Genomic DNA, 21,140 nt, shown 5'->3' on the forward strand with positions numbered 1-21,140 from the left:
AAAACAAATTACAGCAACACTCTTAGTACAATGGCTTTTGAACTTCATTTATAATCTTTATTTTACATTTTAACATTTCAAGTCCGATAAGATAAAACCGCTCAAAATCAGTTATTAGTAATCATGAAGAGGTAAATTAATCGTAAAAAGCCTTTATGTTAAATTCAATAGCGGAATAGCCTATGTTGGGAAATAGTTTACAAGATATTATTCCTGCTTTTTAAATACACAAAACATGTTATTTTATTTAAAATTTATTCGAAAGGTTAAATTCAATTCTGAATTCTGATATTACATTCTGCAAAAGAAATTCTAAATACTTAAGCAAACCAAACACATTTTGACTGAACTCTTAATCAACTTATTGAAATAAAAAAAATCATATCAAACATCATAATTCAAAAAAATAAAAGTTGAAATAACCGTAACAGCTATGCGAATCAAAATTTAAGTACGTAAAAAAATGATACTAGGAAACCCATATTTGAACATCCCCAACCGTAAGATCTATCAAATATCCCCAAAGCAAGATAAGAACCACATCAACAACATTGGCCCAAGCTATATCCACACAATACAGTGACAATTTACAGGAAAAAAACAAATACATTTTAAAGCAGAACATTGGTTCTGAAACTATCAAATTTACTGTGGTCTTCCACTGTATCAAAACCAGACGGACCAACCTTAGTTGTCATCATTTATCCAACTGTTTTCATCTTCTACTAGCTTGTAGATGCTGAAATGGCTGACCCTGATCTTCCACTCTCCTTTAGTGGGATCATATGATAAAAATTCAGCACCTTGGTCCTCAGCCTTTCTCTTGAGCATCTCCTTGTATTTCTCAATCTTCGGTCCTTCTGTATACTGATGGCCAGTTTTTTTGTCGAAACATTTTATGTTGAGTAGTGTCACCTCAGCAGGCTTATTCAGCCCTTGTCCAACAGGAGGTTTCTTTAAATCATCCATGTATACAATCACCTCCCGGTTGTTAAACTGAATGAGGGACTCAAGATCGAGCCGTCGCACGTCCGTCTCACCCAAGAATCTGATGCTGCCATAACCTTGCCTTCCAACCACGAAGTCCTTAACATGACTGCAGAATCCTGGTTCAGCTCTTTCCTTGGCCGCCAGTTCATGTATACGAGGCAGTGTGTAGTAATCAGATCGCCGTAGTTTTGGCATTAGTGCCTCAACATCAGCTCCATGTTCATAGACAATGGCAGCCTCACCAGCTCTGTGACCACTGAGTGTCTTGTACACGTCCGCCTTTTGTAGAGAATGATCTTCATTGCTCCCATTGGATGTTGGCTTTGTCGTTATAGGCTGAGCTTGCTCCTTGACAACACCATTTTCTACAGCACTCTCTGGAATCATTTGCAGAAATTATGGCACAGGAATTTGTGGGAGTAGTGAGGGGGCATTTTAATGACCCATCATTTATAAATTAGTTTAATCACAATGATTGGATAATAATTGCATTACCATTAACATCACAACAACCAAAGTTCAATAAATTCAAAAAAACACTATTGAAGAAGATCAATAAACTAAATACTTGAAATTCATAAGGAACACATACTCTCTTTATCTTTATCCTGTGAAGTGGTTCTATCAGGTGTTACAGATGCATCTTTCGAGATATTTCCTGAACATGGCATTTGAAAGGAAAAAAAGGGCATGTTTGTCAGCACATTTTATGGTAAAAGGTTTTTTTAATTAAAAAATATATTAAAAAAAATGAAGATAGTTAGATAACTTCATTAAGAAAAACAAAGGTTAAGAGTAGCTTTTGAATATACATACACATGTGCATGCGCATAAAGTAATTTATGGAAGTACTTCTAACTACAGTTGTAGGATTTAGACACTATTCATCCAGGTTTTCAAAAACAAATTGAATACTCTATTCCATCATAGCAAACACTGGAACACGAATCTTTGGATGGCACACATTAACCAATGTACTGAATGAATACTCTATTCCTAACACTCGAGTGGGAGTAGGATAGAACACAAAATACAATCAATATAAAAGATATTACCATTCTCATTCACTGGGATGGATCTATCCTTAAATGTTGATGGCTTCTCGGAAACCTTTCCTGGCCATTGCTCCATGGGACAAATTATCAACGCCCTTGGATTTTCCCTAGGAATGAACAGAGCATCAGCCTTGGGTGTCGTTGGAGTATCCTCATCATCACTGAAGAATGCAACCTGCAAGAGAACAAGGTAGTTAAGGCATACCATATTTAGCTCCATGAAAGATCATGTCACTAGAAACCTAGATTGATCATATATAGAGCTACAAATACTCACCTTTGGACCATCATTCTTAGAATGATATTTCCTGACAGGAAGCCTTATTCGTCTTTGAGAGAGATGCCGAGATGTCAATAAAGAGGATATTCTAACAGGAGCAGGTTTGTCTAGAGCCTGAAATGAGGTGTCATATTGAAGCCATTAGCTTTATTGAAACTCAAACTACTCAAACGTTGCTGATAGTTTGGATGGACAAAATATTAAATAATTTCTGTCTTGAGTTTAAACAAAACCAGGATAAAAATCAACAAAATCAAAAGTTAAAACCAAGAGAGAGAGCATTTACAGGCATGCTAGAGATTCCATATTGAATTGAAGGAGTGGTTCCAACTCGACCAATTGACATCTGAGGCAACGCAGGAAGTGTTCCAAATGGATTTGTATTCGGAACTGCTTGTACAGCCACTGAACTCTGGGGGGTAGAAGACCTGTCAAACAAAAAGAAATCCAAAATAATTATAAAAAAAACAATGCAATCTCCAATCTCATTAAAAAAAATACATATTAAAACAAATACACAACTCGGCCCAAATAACAATTCACGTATGATACTCCTAGAAACATATCCAAGGAGTATCCTCCAATTTTTTCTTATTGACTGATGTTTGGGGTACAGCTTCCAAACTTTCAATAGGATTAAAATTACATACAACTCTATCCTTTCCTTTGTATCCTTAAAGCTATAGTGAATAGTAGACATTTATTATAGAGCCAAGACTTCTCTCAAATAATATGCAAACTCATTTAAAAAAAGGCTAAAATGACCATTTTAGTCCTTTATCTTATTTATTTTGATCAAAATGATTATTTATCTTTTAAAAAGTTCAATTTGGTCCTCTATCTCATTTAAAAGGTTAAAACGATCCTTTATCCTTTAAAAGGTTTCACTTTGGTGTCTCATCTTATTCAAATGGTTCAAAATGGTCCTTCTACTATTTAAATATATTCAAAATGGTCCTTTATCTGAGTATTTTTTTGAAGGACAATTTTGAAACTTTTAATAAGGTACCAAAGTAAACTTTTTAAAAGATAAAGGACCATTTTGAGGCTTTTAAATAAGATAAAGGACTAAAGTGGACAAAATAAATAAGATAAAAGACTAAAATGGTTATTTAGCGTTTAAAAACAAAAAATATTAAAACAAATACACAAATCGGCTCAAATAACAATACACATATGATACTCCTAGATGCATATCCAAGGAGTATCCTCCAATTTTTTTCTTTTATTGACTGATGTTTGGGATACAGCTCCCATAATTTCAATAGGGATTAAAATTACATACAACTCTATCTTTTAGATTGTATCCTTAAAGCTATAGTAAATAGTAGACATTTATATAGAGCCAAGACGTCTATACAAGGAGTACTTGTTACTTCTCATGATTGACCACTATGATTTATGTTAAGTATTTTTTCTTAAACTCATGTCTTCGTATTTAGGTCATATATCATATCTTGAATATTTAAGAATTTCCTGTATCCATGCCACATTAATACCTGTGTCGTATTAATTATATGGGGGCTTCATGTATCAAAAGTCACAGTCCCTTGGTCACCCCCAAAAGGTAAATTGTAAAACAATTTGAACTAAATGCAAGACTTAAAAATAATTGTAACTTACACGAGTCCAAAATTATTCTGACCAAATATGCCTGGAGTGCCACCGAAGCTGCTTGCACCAACTATTTAAGACCGTATAATAAAACAGTCATTCAAAACATTAATCCTTCAACCATTGCATGAAACAAAACAAATAGTACAAGCATTATATAATATATTGAACTGACCAGGTTGTGTCTGACCAAAGTTGCTAAAGCCAAAAGCACCACTCGACTGAGCAGGTTGTGCAGGTTGAAAAGGTGTTGAAATGGATGGCTGCAGGTATAAAAGTCAAACAAAAGTATCAGAAAGTCAAAATGCAGTTCAAACTTGAGCTTTTATTATCTCACAGTGGAAATCCACTATACATGCATACATAATACAAAGGAAACTTGAAAATGGACAAAAATATGCTAAGCTTAAGCACAAATATCCCAAGGTAAATTAGTTATTTTAAAGGATCTTCATTTTTGCTCTGTAAATTCACATATCAATAGCACAAATAAATTCAAAGATGGTGCAATATGCTCCTCGTACTGAAATAAACAATGCTCTATGCCAGATCTACAGGTGTAAGTAAATCAATCAAGTTGAAATATCCTCACAACTGAAGTTTGTTTGAGAATTGCAGTATATGAAAAATTCCAACAACCAACTCTCCCAAATGCTTTGGCTGCAAGGTAGAGAGACCTTGGAATGGTTTTATATCTAACACATACCCTACAGAAAGAAAGTTTGAACCACACATGCCGAATTGTGCTGAAACTTAATTTTTATCAGAAGAATGGAGTAACTAGAGATTGAGTTCCTAAAATCTTGATCATAGAGACTTCAATACCTTATTAAGTTTTAATTCTCACAAAAGCACAAGCTGTTGGGCAGTGACACCAGTATGGTTTTATATCTAACACCAACAATATTTGATTTGCTTAGGGTTCAAATAACTTGTTTGATGTTTAAATAGTATAGTCATATTTCGTACAGCCACTAGTTGAGAGATGGTTTTACCCTTTTACTGCAATTTTATTTTTTAATGGAGCACAATCGAGTTGACAGATCTATATAGCCAACCTTCCTAATGAGATAAGGCTTTATTTTAGTTGCTGTACTACTCATCATTTATATGCAATATTTATAGAATACTTTCATAATGTTCAATAAGTTTGTAAAGTATAAAGCTCAAATATGACTCCAATTTATCTTGGCTCAAACAAATAGTGATTTAAAAGAAAAATAGATTGTATGTGAAAAACATCAAATTCAAATGAAACTACGTACCGCTGTTTGACCAAAACCTGTCAGATTATTAGAAGTGAGAGGTGCACTTGATGAGAAAATACTTCCAACAAGCCCAGAAGAAGGTGAACTGAACAGGCTTGATTGACTAAAAGAAGGTGTAGTAGTCTGTCCAAAGGGGGAGGTATTCTGCCCAAAAGCTGAACCTGTCTGTCCACCTGTAGGGGCTGCAGAACTAAATAATGGAGATGACTGTGTGTTGCCAAAAATGCTATTGCCAAATGGTGAAGATGTAGCCTGAGCAGGAGCAGTATTAAACAGGGATGGAGATTGCCCAAAGCCGGGTGTTGAAGAAGAGTTAGCTCCAAATGGAGATGGCGATGAGCCAAAAAGAGAAGGTGCTGCTGCTGACGTTGAAGAACCAAAAGCTGATGAACTGAAGGCAGGAGCAGCCGAAGTTCCAAATCCAGAAGAAAAAGGTGAACTCTTTTGCGCAAAAGGGTTAGAATTAGGTGCTGTGCTAGAGAAAGGATTGGCTGATGATTGACCAAACACTGGTGAAGGAGAAAAGGCATTTGTCTGTGTTGTAGACGAACCAAAGCCTGTCAAACCAGTTGATTGCGTAGAGGGAAGTGATCCACCTAAATTTGAATTATATAATAGATTAGGTTAAGATCATCATACCACAATGAAAGCCAGAAGAATTATCAAATTATTTATAATTTATAAAAAAAATAAAAACAAAAAACCTTTATCTCCCAATTGATAGTCCTCCCATCTTAGTTCCTCATGACTTTTGTCTTTGTAAATAGGCATGGCAGATATGGACTCCAATTTTGCAGTCTGTCCAGAGGTACCACTATCTGCTTCAGTTGTTGCTGTGTAACTAGCTACTCTACTTCCACCCCGTTGTTGACCTCCAAAACCTGACTGCCCACCAGTATTTCCAAAAGTTGATGTCGGAGTTTGGGATCCTGCAAGAAAAAATATGCAATGACTTTCAACTACATTTGCACAAGATACTCCAGTTCCTTGTATCCTGAAAATAGAATATCACAGTCAAAATTCTAATGATTCTTGAACTCACCAAACGCTGAACTCTGACCTCCAAAGGGTGAGGCTGTACTCCCAAATGGGCTGCTGTTACCAAATGCAGAAGATGATTGACCAAAAGCTTGAGGAGTGGATCCAAAACTGAATGCTGGGGTACTAGAGGCCCCAAAAGCAGGAGTACTAGTAGCCCCAAATGGACTGCTTGAAGTGCCAAAAGCAGATGTACTTGATGAACCAAACATAGGGTTACTCGAAGCCCCAAATGCTCCCCCACTACCAAATACAGGAGTACTTGACACCCCAAATGCACTCCCTGTGCTACCAAAAGCTGGAGTTGAGGTTGAACCAAATGCAGGGGCACTGGTTGCACCGAATGCAGGACTGCTTGTAGCACCAAAAGCAGGGGTGCTAGTTGCACCAAATGAGGGGGTGCTTGTAGCACCAAATGCAGGAGTGCTCGTTGCACCAAACGCAGGGGTGCTCGTTGCACCAAATGCAGGAGTGCTTGTAGCACCAAATGCTGGGTTGCTTGTCGCACCAAATGCAGGCTGAGACGATGCACCAAAAGGTGTTGAGGAACCAAATATGCTGCTTCCAAAAGCTGGTTGTGATGGCTGAGCAGCACCAAATGGAGTTGTTTGAGTAGGAGTAGATCCAAAGCCTCCAAAAGCAGGCTTCTGACCAAAAACTGAAGATCCTAGAAAGCAAGAGAATCAATTCTCAGATTTAATTACAAAACTGTCAGATAACATAATGAATAAAGGAAGACAGCGAGTCAAATGATACTACTAATAATCACTATAGATGTATAAAACTCAGGAATTCAATAAATCCGTTGTTAAGCTGTGTGATTTTCGGCATTCAAAGAGAAAAACAATGACAATCTAATGAATAAACTAGAAAAACAACTAGCAGTAAATGAAATGAAATATGGATTCCTTCAATTCCATGCATACATACCACCAAACGACGACGAGGAACTACCAAAAGCAGGAGTTGAAGATGACACAAAAGCGGGTTGTGAACTACCGAAAGCCGGTGATGACGAAGCACCGAATGGAGAAGACGGTTGAGCTGTTCCAAACACCCCCGTGGAAGTACCTCCAAATATGGAACCGCCGGTTTGCGAACCAAATGGAGCTGTACTACCAAATGGCTTAGGGGCAAAAGGATTATTGCTACTCGAATTGGTCTGTCCGAAAACCGATTGAGAGCCGAAAGGGCTCGACGACGACTGCCCAAAAGCTGTTGAGAGAGTAATTTTCATTTATTAATGCTTTGTGGAAGCATCCAATAATCAAATAAACATCGCCCTCACCCTCACACACTTAATAACAACAAAAGCAGCAAAGAATAATAGCAATACTAAACAATCATTCTCCAACTTCAACAAAGGGACCACGATACTTGAATAAATATGCAATTAGCCTAATAAGAAAGCAAATTAACGCTCGAACAGCATAATAGAACAGAAGAGGAGGCAAAAACTTACGGTTCGAACCAAACATCGTTCCTCACAGGCAAGGTAGTAAAAATCAGGATCTGAATCGCAAAATCGAATGATTCTGCGATTTTGCGACCTAGATCAGGAGCAGGATCTTATTTTCGCGAGTCGCTCGCTCTGCGAAAGAGGAAGAAAAAAGAGGCTAGGTTCGACGGCTCTGTTAGGTGAAAGAAACCCTAATTTATACGGACCCTTCTCTCTCTCTCTCTCTCTCTGTTTTGTGTCTTTCCGGCGAGGCGACGCAAAATAAGGAGGAGAGGAGGCGACTGTTGATCGGAGAAGAAGAAGCTAAGCTAAGAAGGGTTTTCCTTTTTTTTGTGTGTCGAAACGTGAGTGTTTTTGGATGAGAACGGTTTGGGCCTACACCTAAATGGGCCCAGTCTTATATAGTGTAAACGATAACAATTTTATATAAATAGAAACCACGCGTAGCTTAAAAATTCAGCTGATAAATAAACTAGGTTTTATTTTTATATTTATATAGCAAAAGCAAAGATTATTGGAGGGATGTTTTCTTTCTTTATTTACCAGTTGAGTCAGCTTTAATTTTGATATATTAATTGATAATTAATGTTTGAAAAAATAGAAGTTGATTGGTTTTATTAAGGTTATTGGAGGGATATTTTCTTTTTCTATTTTACACTTTTTGATATATTAATTAATAATTAATGTTCATTTTTAAAAACTAGAAGTTGCTCGGTTTTCGATTTGTTTTTTTTTAAGGTGACACACTATTTTTATATAAATATAAACGACGCGTAGCTTAAAAATTAAGCAGATACACAAACAAGGTTTTATTTTATATAATATAACGAAGGTTATTGGATGGATATTTTCTTTTTTTATTTATTTTCTTGTCAAGTCAGCTTTTGATACATTTAATTAATTGATGTTCACGTTGAAAAATATAAATTGTTTGGTTTTTCATTTATTTTTTTAAAAAGTGACAAAGTATTTGTTATAAATTCTTTTTTGGATCACATTAAAATAACTTAATATGATATAATTTATTCATTTTAATATAATAAAATAAGAGTTTAATATCTATGCAGTGTAAAATAATTTTAACTATTATTCAATCACAAATCATCTTTTAATTAATTTAAGATAATTATTTTAAAAATCAACAAATTTATCATATATAATGGATTATGATTAAATGATTGTATAAAACTTTTTAAAAAATGAATAATTATTTTTCCTATTTTTCTCATAAAAACTTTTTATGCATGATTTTTTTCTCATAAACTAAAGCACTTCTTTTTTAGAACTGGATAATTGTTTATCCTATTTTCTTTTATCCTCAAAATATATAATTTTATCATTATTTAATATTTTTTAAATTTTTAAAACATCATTTAGTAAAATTTTCTAATATATTTTTTAAATGAGTGAAAGTATATTTATAATCTTTTGTTTTGGGAGTTTTTCCTCTAATAATTTAGTTTTTCTAAATATGTTTTCTTTTCTTGAGGATGAAAAATTGAGTTGATTGTCTGAAACAAATGATCCTATTTTTATTTTTATTTATTTGTTAGTACATTGATTTCATGATATTCTTCTTCTAATTAGAAACAAATATCTTCATGTTCGATTTGGTTAGAGTATTGGGAGGAAGATTCTTTGTCATATTTCTCTTTGAATGTTTATACCAATATAAATTATTAATATATTCTTCAATTGAACAAGGTTTAAAGATTGATTTTTTTTATTTAGCCTACAAAATCTTGCTATATGACTTGACTTTCTACAATTGTAACATATTATTGGTTTTTTTGGAAACACTTGCATCTATTGCAAGTTTTTATTTTATTTCTTGTTTAAAGCCTTCTAGGTGAAACATTTAGGCTAACCCTAGAACCATCTTGATAAAATGAACTTACATATAATTAGGATAAATGTTGGATTGAAACAAGTTTTTAAAATTCAAAAGTTCTAAATGAATGAACAAATTAATCAATTATCTAACAGTATAATTGGTTATCTCGAAGTGCCTCTATTTTAAAATTTAATACATGATTGTTGCTTGATTTTGTTGCGATGGAAATATGATTCTTTTATGCATAATACAATAAAATTATGATTCTATTATGTTTATTCTTTTTTTAAAATCTATTTGATGAAAAAATAAATATCTAATGTGTATAAATCCATGCAATGTGGATCATTGATAAGTTAGGGAAAATCTAGATTGTTACTTTTTTGCTTTAGAGAACAATCATATTGATGATGATCTAACAAGAATAGTACCTTTGTAAAGCTCAATGCAATCTAAGTTGTATATTTAATCAATGCAATCGTAATTGTTGTTTTTTGTTAAACATAATACAAATATAGATAGATATTTTAATATGATCTCTAAAAATAATTACTTCAATTAGGTACACTATATATGTGTGTGTGTGTGTGTGTATATATATATATATATATATATATATATATATATTCAAATATGATATCTAAAGATAATTACTTTAATTAGATGCCTAAAGATAGTTATCCTTAATTAAGCTCACTACGGTCATTATGATATTCATCACGGTCGTTATCGAAATCCTGAAACTAAAGCTTAAGATGTTATGAAATGATGAGGATCCTCATGATTGACATGACCTTCCTAGTTGATCATGACCATTATCAAGTGAAAATAATATCAGATCTTCATGAAATTATGCATTTTTTAACTTTTTTACTTGATTAAATGATTATACTTCTGCAAGGTAAAAACTAATGTCCAAACATGAGTTATGTCAAGAAAATACATGAAATAGTATGAAAACTCACATAAAATATCACTCAAATTATGATTTATCAACAATGTGATAATTGACTCACAAGTGAACAATACATCATTCAATATAAAACATCAATGGTGGTTTAAGACAACTTTATCCATTGGGTTCATATTCACCATATTGCTTGAAAGATGGAGACAATCCTTGTTTTTGTGTATTACAATGGTAACATGAAATCAACTTCTGATGGATATTGTTTGAATGTTCTAATGATCCTAAATTCATTAGAATAGGTAAGGACATATCACTTGTTGCTTTAAGAAAAAACAATTACATATTCTATCTAAGATAACAAAATATTACTTGACATTCATTACTGTCAACATGTATATGTGTACATGCATCAAGCTCTTGTCAACAAATATTATATTGTCAAGCAAGTGTAATAGATACGCCTTGGCAACCCATACATAGGACCCAAAATCAACATAGTTGTCACACAACTCCTCTAACCAAGCCAGAGCTACCTCGGGTCTTGTTGAAATCGCAACATCTACTTCCTGGTTCGTCATAATGTGAAGCTTAGACCTCCACAATGCTTTAATATGCTCATTGTTAAAGGTTGTTGTGGAATGAGTGGGGAGCGTGCATGTGATAGGAAAATGTAATAGAGAAGACACATCATCAAGGATGATAGTCATCTCTCTAACTGACAGGTGGAAGAAGAATGTCTCCTCATATCATCTCTCGAGAAGGCATTTACTATGCCTTTATTCGCAGACTTATACCGCGCCTTACAAAGGCCCTTAAGGCCTGACGCATCCACGAATGCCTTCATCTACGCCTGGGTAGGGTAAGACATCATCATACCATCGTGGTTAATAGCTTAAGCTCTACTTGAGGCTTATGGATCCAAACATGGCCGGCTACATGGTTCTTTCATTTAATTGTCTTGACCAAGGTCTTACTAAAGTTCAAATTCATTACCTAGAATTAATAAATTTCTTCTTGATTAATCATTAATTCTACAAGTCTTTAATCAATGTTCATTCAACTAATACCTAAAGCATTACGTGTCCAAAATTAAAATACAATAAATATCTTATTAATTACTATAATAATCTCAGATCAAGAAAAACTATTAAGTTTCTTCCTAAGAATTTTCTATTGACGGCTTAAGGTAATGTTAACCATTATAAATTTTCAATTGAGTTAGTTTAATGATCACATTTTCATGTATATCATCTATATATGTAATTTAATAAATAAGATCTATTAATTTTTATTTAACAAAAAATATTATATATATATTGATCTATCTTAATTTTTTTTCGAAAGGTAAAACGAATGTATTTAGTAAAGTAAAACTCAGTTTTAGCACAAGTGCAGAAACCAAGCCAAAGTACAAATATCAGAGTGCAAAAACCGCAGCTTAAAATCTGAGTAAACAAAAGAAAACAGCCTATACATAAAGAATTGTATTCGTGAAATGCAGACTTCTCTTGTGGCTTCCTGCTTCAAAATATTTCTGAACTTCAAACCAATCAACAATCCAAAAAATTTCGTACCAGGAAAATGTATACAATCAAGTCATCATTATTACCCAAAACAAATGATTAAGAATAATTTGAATTAAAATTATAAATGACTTATTTTTGATTATCGTAATCTTTATTATGATAACAAATAATTTTAACCAACTCAAATAAACTACTTTATAATAGAATATGATAATATAACTCTACTGATACTTCATTATTAGAACTGGAACTGATTACATGATGGATTAAGTATTCAGCATACACACTTATCCCCTAACAAATATTGCCTATGGAACAGAACTAACTGTAGTTTCTAAAGAATTTGAGCATTGGGAAAGCACAAGGGGAGCTTCAACCTGCATCAACATTTGATTAAACTTGAGCGCTAATATGGGTTTTGATAACATCACACAAGTGCTGAAATTCTGTGCATCATTTTCGTGATCTTTAGCTACATGGCTGCTGCTTCCATAATCTTCTAATGACAGTTCAGTGTCATCATTTGTTGAAGGGAATGCTCCTGAAACCTTCAAGGGCTTCAATGCTTGCACCCTATTCAATATTTAGATTGATAAGATACTTTAGACTACTGTCAGGCTCATATGTCAAAAAACATAATATTGATTAATTTCTTTGTGCCTTTTAAGTTTAAAAGAAAGAGTAAATCGTGTATCCAAAGTAAAGGGTTTTTATACTGTCATGTAATCATAAACTATCATATATAATAAGTTTGTTGATTTTTTTATGATAATTATCTTAAAAGTCATACTAACATAATTTCTTATTCTTATTAATTGATAGTAAAAAAATTTTACACTTAAAATATATAAGATTAAATTCTAACCTGCATTCAATCTGGCAAGAGTATTTGAGGAGGTTAGGATTATACTCTGTAGCTCCACTACAAATTTGGAACAATTTGTGATCGTTAGTAATGGAAAACTGAAGACTTTGGTACCATATTGTGGACATAATGGCTTCTTGCACTAATTTACCTAAAACTTGGAAGTGACATTCTCGTTGTTGGGCCCATCCAGTGGCCAATGCCCAAAGCAGACACTGCAATCAACATGTTTGTCATCAGTAAAGCATTGTACTCTTGTAGTGTCAATTATAATTAAAGAGGGCAAACTACAGAAAAAAAAAAATAGCAACATTTATGGAGCAGAGCAATTTATTCTCTAACATGTTATTGTCAGCACAAATAACTTTATTGCAAGCGTTTTGAATAATTCTATATGCAGAATTACAGCCTGTGATGGAAATGTTTGTTGATTAGTGGTCCCAAGTTAGTATATACTTTGACTGTTCTAAAGTGAGTAAGGGTAAGTTAGTTGACAAGAAAGTCAACCACACGCATGATTTGTTAAAAAACTTCGTACCCCATTGCCCAGAGACTCTTCGTTATGCGAAGGTATGGGGGAGGGATGTTGTACGCAGCCTTACCCTTGCATATGCAAAGAGGCTGTTTCCGGATTCGAACCCATGACCAACAAGTCACCAAGGCACAACTTTACCGCTCACCAAGACACGCATGATTTGTTATTGTATTAAATTTTGTTTTTCTCATCAATGACTAAAAAATTACTTACTTTAGTCTTTAAAATGAATTGTTCACTTTAGAGGTGTCAAATCTTTGTATACTTTGGCTTTTCTAAAGTAAAGCCAAAGAAAGTAACTACATTGATAAGAAAATCAACAACTAATATACCAAACACATTTTCAAGTAATATTAATGTAGGAAACTTATGGAGGATAGTGGAATCAAATAAAAAAAATTCACTCACCAGGACTGGTGAGACTGATATTAATATTACAAGTGTCTTCTGCATCAAGACATTTGATTTTGGTTACTTGAACATTCAGGGGATCCTTTGGAGTAGAGTACTTGGCACCAATTCCAATCCGATTAAGAAATCCACTCTTTATCTCCCTCTGTTGTCTTGAGATTGCTGTAATTGTCTTTTTCAAGAATGAACAAAAATCAATATACGAATGCCCAAAATGGCCTAGACTTTCAAAATTCCCATGTTTTCTCGTTATACTGGTTATAGTACTGTATCAAGTAATAGTATTATGCACCAAGATTGTGGTCTAAAGTCTAAACTTAAGGCTTTTGATTAAATACTCATAACTCGCATACAAAATCATAACTCATAGGTTCAGTTTCCATAATTACGAGCAATATATGAAGCTAAAAGATTGAACTACAATGATGCAATAGGTCAAAGCAATAACCTTGGAAAACCTAGCCATCTGACTTGGAAGTCCCACCTCCTGAAAAAAAAATTACAGCAATGACAAATTAATACTATAATAAAATGGTACATTTTGAGGGTAAAATCTAGGGTAACAGAACACAACAATTCATTCCATTCCATTCTAACCACATGCCAAAATAATAGATGTAAGGTCCTATTACAATCACATGTATGAAAATAATTTATTTGGTAGGAAAATTTGTATTTGAATTTAAACGTATACAAAATTCTCTTATTTGGAAATAGTCACACATTGCAAGAGGGATTAGTATCTGACCGAGTGAATTAGAAGAACACCCATGATCTCTCACCGAGTAAAAAAAAATTCATCTTCCATGAGTTATTTTGCAGAAGAGATGAAACTTAATTCTCCTCTTCTAGGATAAGGTAAAACTAATTCAGCAATTTTATAAACGTTATTTATGCATTTTCTCCTACCTTTCTTCCGTGATAACAGGCCTCATCGTTGTTCACGTACACCCTCGTTGCCCATCTTTGGAAAACGAGAAAAAAAATCATTTTAAGAACATCTTTATATATCAAAAAGGAAAAAAAATATTAATGCAAAATCATTTATGGTAACTAAATTTAATTCTTCACAAGCTGCAGTGAGTTAATCTTATGCAAGCAAGAATTTGGACTAATAAATAATTCCAAAAAGAAAAATGTCATATGCTTATAAAAACCATAAAGAATAAGACACGGCTTCGAGTCTACTGAATCACCTCAACAGGTATTACGACATGATTGATGGCTAGTGGAAATATAATGTATAAATATTTTATGTACTCATGCAAGCGTCCACTTTTTATTATAAAGTATTATGAACTTTAATGTGCTATATATTATACTTTGGTTAGAGAAGTATATTAACATAGAAGAGATTCTTTATACCTTTAACTTCTTGATAATATTAAATATTTTTTTGTAATAAATTGAATATTATAATTTTTTTTATAATGAACATTCTGAACAAGGCATGAATCTTACTTACCTCACCACATAAGCTATCCATGTTTTGATTGGACCAGTAGAATTAAAACAGATATAAGAACTAATTAAAAACATGGAGGCTGAACAAGGTTTAATTAGTTCTTATATCTGTTTTAACTTTTTGTTTTAGTTCTTATAATTAAAAACTCTAGATTTTAATTTTTATACGAGCAAATTTTCACACTGTCTAAAAACTAATAATTGAAATTAAATTACAATTTTTTTTAACATTTATAAAAAAAAATATAAAAAAAAATGTTTATATAAAAACTAAAACGTAAAGTTTTTTATATAGAAACTAAAATGAAAAATTGACCTAAATATAAAAACCAAATCATCAATTAAACATGTAATCAATATAACGTGCTACTATATAGGCTTGTTTGGAGGTTATCCAACAATACAAGTCAGACCAATTTTGATTGGCCAACTAGTAGGTAGTACCAAGCATCACATGCAAAAAAACTACAACCCTACACTCTGGTAAACATATTTTGAAAAAAAAAAATTCTGACTTTGGAACTAGAACCATGCACGTTCCATTTCAGTGCTATTCAGCCTATTATTTTCCATATTTTATTAAATTATGGAAGAATGAAAAAGTTTCAGTGATATAGTCAAAGAATTATTAGTAAATGAGAACATACGCGCAGGATGTTGGGCGGTTCCATACAAGTCCTGCAATTACAACAAGCTGCTACCCATCACAAAGTTATAAGGTCAGCAACAAATTGCATCAATCAAAAACAACAATGTCTTCAAATTTTCTGGAATCCGCAATTTGCAAAAATATAATTTAAAAAAAAAACATCTGAAGCAAAAGTTGAGAGTAAAAATATAACAGAACCTCATCAAAGACACCAACTGGACTGTCCTCATAACTTGCTAGAAAGAAACCACCAAGAGTGTATCTGTATCAGAAATGACAAGTTTCAAAAATAATTTTTTTATATTACCATAGACAAAACTTAGATGTAGTTCCTTCAGTGTTTCTGGCACTAATCTTCAATCAGAATTAAAATTTCATCTCAATAAACTATGTTAACTTTTTTACAAATCTTTATCATCTACGTGAAACTCTAATTCTAATCAGTACCAAAAGTATCTACCAAACTTGTTGTAAGTTTTGTCCTATTTTAACCACCTTCCTCCCACTCTATACTCTTCAGCCTCATGAAGGGAATTCTTTCATTTTAGAACTGAAAATATTTTATTTGTAAATGAAATAGTTTGCAAATCCTATCAAAGTGATGGAACTTACAAGTCATCAAATAATACACACAAAGTAGTATAAAAAAAATTGAATTCTTGAAATAATTCCAACCAAACAATTTTCACTCATTATTTCATTTATATATGAAATGAACTGTTTCTGTTTGAAGGCAAGATAATATGGTTAAAGTAGGACACAAAAGATCACTTTCCTTTTTAACCGCACAAACTAATCTTAGGGGCAATTAATTAAAAAACTAATCGGTAATGAAATTTATTCTCCATTTTCTAGATACCCTTGTAAAGAACACCAAAAAAAGACACCCTTCTAAACCAAGTACAAGTATACTTGCCCAAAAGCTTCAACCAATTTGAATTCTTTTGGAATGTAAGCTCGAGCTTTCTCTGCCTTCACAAGATGGAGTTGATACCAGGCACTGATAAACCCAGAAACAGAACTAGTTAGCTAAATCCCCACTCTCAGTGAGCAAAAATAGTAACTAAATAGAAGATTCATTACACTTGCCTGCCTCTAAATACCCATGGAGGCTTGCCATACCCAGATGAAGCTTTTGCCTCTACAGCTTCCATAAACTCTGAAAATAATAAATTAGCAACCAAAATTGAACATAGAGGCTCAAATTTGTCAGAAACAGATTATCATTTGTGCTAATTGATTATCACAGTTTCAGTGAAAAGTGTTGATAAACTAATTATTAGATTCACAGAACCAATAACACAATATTACAAATATAAACCGTGATTCTGTTTTGCAATATCAGAGAAACTAATGAATGCATTAATATCAGGAGACCAGAGCTTACATGATTGAGTTTGGTGGCCGTAGAAATGAATGAAAGAAGCAAAAGGGAAGTTGTGGCTATGGATTTAACCCCCAACGAAGGGAGAAAGTGAAGATGGAATCAGTGGAAATTAATATGATGAGAGAAGAAGAGGTAAGGTTTGGTACAAAAACTGAAATATGCGGAAATGAATGGATAAACAACCAAAACACATCATCCTCCGTGTCCTTTTCTATGGACATAAACTTACACATGGACAACGTTTGGCGCCAACACAAGTGAAAAAAACACGTTCCCTTGACCGTGACGTGTCTTCATGGGGTAACATTTTTGTTTGTTTGTTTAGTAAAGGTGTTTTTAACTATACTACTTTAAGAAATTAATTTCTGTTGACGTAAGGATGGTTAAAGTAATTTTGATTTCTTTTTTTAAAAACTAATAATATTTGATTAAAATTATAAATTAAGGCATAATTTATAAATTGAATTTTTATATTATTAATTCGTTTTTCCACAGTAATGGATATTTTCTTTATTTTTTGAAAATGTAAGAAATAAAAAATCAGATTTACTCCCACACTCAAATAAAAATCAGATTTTAATATATATATATATATATATATATATATATTAAAATACAAGAATTTAGTCTTTTCTTACTAACTTTGTCAATGATTGTGCTCAAGTGGTAAACTCCCAAAATTTTTCATGTAAAATCTTCATTTATGCATATCAGACATGTTTTGTGAGTTTTAAACTACAAAAAAATTGCATCTTAGGCTGTCACAAATTTTGAGAGTTTGCTAGGTTAACACTTTTTATTGGCAAAGTTAGTGACAAGAGACGAGATTCATATATTTGTAAAAATGAAATGAAAAAATAACACATTTTTTTTTTTATAAAAAACACAATAAATTTAAATTTTTAATTTTGATTTTAATGTTAACCCAATTTATAATAAGTCTCTAAATATGTAGCTTGTATATTGATTTGAATTGATTATTTGTATAACAATATCACAATATTTATTTGTTTCCTTCTGGGAAGTCTCTAGCTAGGTTGCTTGTATATTGATTTGATTGGATAATTGAGAGAGTACCGCATTCATTATTGGAGCAACTTGCCAAAATGTACGACGACTAGCATTTATTTCTATTTCTTTTTGACGACTTCTTTTTTGCTTTTTCTTGACCTATAAGGCAATGATATAAATCGATGACTGGATCCACATAAAGTAATGTACCTAGATTTTTTTTTTTATCGTAGCAGCATTTTTGCGCCTCTAGTTTGCTACCAGAATCTAAGGAAGATCGAATTTGTGCCATTCATCTATGACGTAATCAATTTATTATGCATGTCATACCACTTAACAAAGAAGAACTAAGGAATTTCAACTTTACCATCATCTCTCCCACTGATTTTGCAACGCCAACACAGTATACAATTAATTAAAATTGTAAAATATATTGAATAATATAAAAATAAATATATTTTTCTAAAAAATTATTTTAATATTATGTTAAGTTTTTAATCAATTCTATTTATAAATAATGTATTTTTACATATTCAATTTTAACTTATTTTAAATAAAGTAACATTCTTTTTAAACTTTCTTAAAAACGGAGGGTTTTTTTTCACACAAACAGAGGTTGAATTATATTTTCTATTTTTCGTTTAAAATGACAAAATCTTTACAGACCTTTAATTTAAAAATTAAGAAATAATAAGATAGTAAGATAGTACAGACTTAGTCAATTAAGTTAGTTAGAGAGAGACTATTTTTATAAACTTCAATTTCAAGTTTTTTTTTTCCAAAATGTCTTTTTAGACACCAAAACTCAAGGAATTGAAAAGAAAAAGAAAATAAATAAACTATTTCACAAGTACTCTCGAAGATGCACATTAAATTATGTGCAAGAAACTAAGGAATTTCAACTTTACTATCACCTCTCATACCACTTAATTTGTGAAACTTTCACATAATTCATTTTGCTACTATTTATGCTTTTGTTTCTCAAATAAAACTGAAACTTTGTGAAACTTGCCACCACAAGAAAACATGCAATTAGTGTCGCCCAAAAGCAGACTCTAAAAGTCAAAAGCCGACTCTAAGGCCTTGGAGATGCGTCGCCTTCGCTTGGAGTTATAATTTTTTTTCCTAGTGTCGGGACTTTGGTTATTTTATTTTTAAATATTTTTCTCTCTGTCAGCTCTGTTTTTCATCTATTAAATAGATCTTATTATATCTACTCCTATCTGTTGGAAATGAATAACAAACTCACAATTTGTATTACAATTATCAATGTCATACATATAACAAATGGCAAAAACAATTATCAAAGAAACTAAGCTATTTCACCCAATTATACTTTTGACCAGGAACTTTCACTTTCACACCTATATATATATGTTTTGCAAATGATGAGTTTAGACACACGTGCAGTGAGTTTTGAATGAAATCATAAAACTATATATAAATATATAAATACAACGTAACTTTATCCTATAAATTACACACAACAATTTGGAGCTTTATACTATAATTAAGAAAAAGAAATCAAAGAGACATGCATGCATCTTTCCTTTGGTCCTATCAATATGAACCTACAGTAGCTCCTGTTATTTCCCAACTGTTACAAGAACAGAAATTTGAAACACACACAAACTAAACTGATTAGTCACACATATATACTATGCTTTCTCAAACACAACTGGGAGTACATTACCATCCAAGGCCAACAAAATCTTCCCATTCTCACGCTAACCACCAACAATGCCACTGTCAAACCTACACAAAGGACACTCATATGTAGGACACCAACCTATATAATATGTACCATTGATTGGTGTCTTGGTAATTCTAAGGTAATCATCACTGCCTGATGCAGCAATGAGCCTCCTTCCACTCTGACTATCCTTCTCAGCCAAATTCCAATTTGTGCCCTGCACACATATTGAGGCAGCTGAGAATGTCACCTTGAATTCCCTATTCACCTTCACAACATCATCTTCTTCAGCAAAAGGGGTGAAGAAAATGGGTAATCCCTCTTCTGCATCAGAATTCTCTTGACCTACATATAGAGGGCATGGATTATTGTTTCTGCTTAATAAAGTGGCGCGGCCTCCAACGTCAGCTATGGCGGGTTTGATGCAGTAATCTTTGCCAGCTCAAGAGGGTGGCCTTGTGTGTCTAGGACTGGGGTCATTATCAGATTGTGCTGATGCTGATGTTGCAATTACAAGCCACACCATAAGGCTAAGGCTTGCACCAATTGATCACATTGACATGGTTTATGTATATTATAACTAACTATAACTTCACTTGCAATATAGAAACTTTTAACAATGTGTGTTTGTTAGGAAACAAGTCCTTATCCTGCAACGCACCATGGAAGGTGGTCACCAACGTCCCAAATGCAAGAGCCACCCACCCCGGCATTTGGTGGATTACGTCTAACGGAATCATGAGCTGGCAAGCCCTCATTGGAAGATAGAGATCGTGCTGTCTGCTGTTTGCTCCTTACCTCATTCGTGCACCATTTTTGTTATGATATTCCATTATTGTCTGTTACTCCCCCATGCACCCTCGTTGTATTCATCCCTGAGCTAGCTATAAATAAGTGAAATAGCAGAAAATTAATACAAGTTACTTCTTTATCTTTCTCTCTTATGGGGGTTCCTAGCCCTCGAAGCTAGTCTGTTCTTTCCCCCCTTGTGCTTGGTTCGTAACAGTGTTGCTGTGTGTTTTGTGTTTTAGCAATGGGGAGGTATTTATAGGATATATATGGTATGAGGTAGGTGGCATTGGCAAGCATGTCTTGGAGATAGATTAGTTTTGGATTGATGAATAAAAGTCTAACATGACTTATCCAAAAGC

General features: G+C 32.9%; 2 protein-coding genes and 1 pseudogene across 2 annotated transcripts; all 3 read right to left on the bottom strand.

Moving 5' to 3' along the window:
- Positions 1-394: 394 nt before the first annotated feature.
- Positions 395-8,081, bottom strand: LOC114377365 (nuclear pore complex protein NUP98A-like). The gene is made up of 12 exons (XM_028335841.1): positions 7,708-8,081; positions 7,176-7,460; positions 6,250-6,912; positions 5,912-6,136; positions 5,205-5,803; positions 4,115-4,202; positions 3,949-4,009; positions 2,612-2,753; positions 2,323-2,439; positions 2,046-2,220; positions 1,583-1,648; positions 395-1,367 (listed from the first exon to the last, which is right to left on the bottom strand). The coding sequence occupies exons 1-12, from the start codon at positions 7,721-7,723 to the stop codon at positions 688-690; spliced, it is 3,117 nt and encodes a 1,038-aa protein (XP_028191642.1). The 5' UTR covers positions 7,724-8,081; the 3' UTR covers positions 395-687.
- A 4,096-nt stretch (positions 8,082-12,177) lies between these two features.
- Positions 12,178-17,449, bottom strand: LOC114373637 (protein NEOXANTHIN-DEFICIENT 1). Its single transcript, XM_028331143.1, has 11 exons — positions 17,286-17,449; positions 16,988-17,057; positions 16,815-16,898; positions 16,097-16,160; positions 15,897-15,943; positions 14,695-14,749; positions 14,234-14,272; positions 13,783-13,957; positions 12,991-13,054; positions 12,840-12,896; positions 12,178-12,547 (listed from the first exon to the last, which is right to left on the bottom strand). Exons 2-11 carry the CDS (start codon positions 17,050-17,052, stop codon positions 12,283-12,285), a joined length of 915 nt encoding a protein of 304 aa, XP_028186944.1. The 5' UTR covers positions 17,053-17,057; positions 17,286-17,449; the 3' UTR covers positions 12,178-12,282.
- Positions 17,450-19,921: 2,472 nt separating this feature from the next.
- LOC114374363 lies at positions 19,922-20,551 on the bottom strand (annotated as a pseudogene).
- Between the last annotated feature and the right edge of the window lie 589 nt (positions 20,552-21,140).

This window comes from Glycine soja, chromosome 11, assembly GCF_004193775.1.
Source record: "Glycine soja cultivar W05 chromosome 11, ASM419377v2, whole genome shotgun sequence".
Lineage (NCBI taxonomy): Eukaryota > Viridiplantae > Streptophyta > Magnoliopsida > Fabales > Fabaceae > Glycine > Glycine soja.

Coding starts and splice junctions, on each gene's coding strand:
- LOC114373637 (XM_028331143.1), bottom strand. CDS start 17,052: ATGGAAGCTGTAGAGGCAAAAGCTTCATCTGGGTATGGCAAGCCTCCA. Junction 13,958..14,233: donor AGATGGCTAGGTTTTCCAAG/GTTATTGCTTTG, acceptor TTCTTGAAAAAG/ACAATTACAGCAATCTCAAG. Junction 12,897..12,990: donor ATGTCACTTCCAAGTTTTAG/GTAAATTAGTGC, acceptor CCAAATTTGTAG/TGGAGCTACAGAGTATAATC.
- LOC114377365 (XM_028335841.1), bottom strand. Junction 4,203..5,204: donor CAGGTTTTGGTCAAACAGCG/GTACGTAGTTTC, acceptor TTATACCTGCAG/CCATCCATTTCAACACCTTT. Junction 2,221..2,322: donor CTAAGAATGATGGTCCAAAG/GTGAGTATTTGT, acceptor GTTCTCTTGCAG/GTTGCATTCTTCAGTGATGA.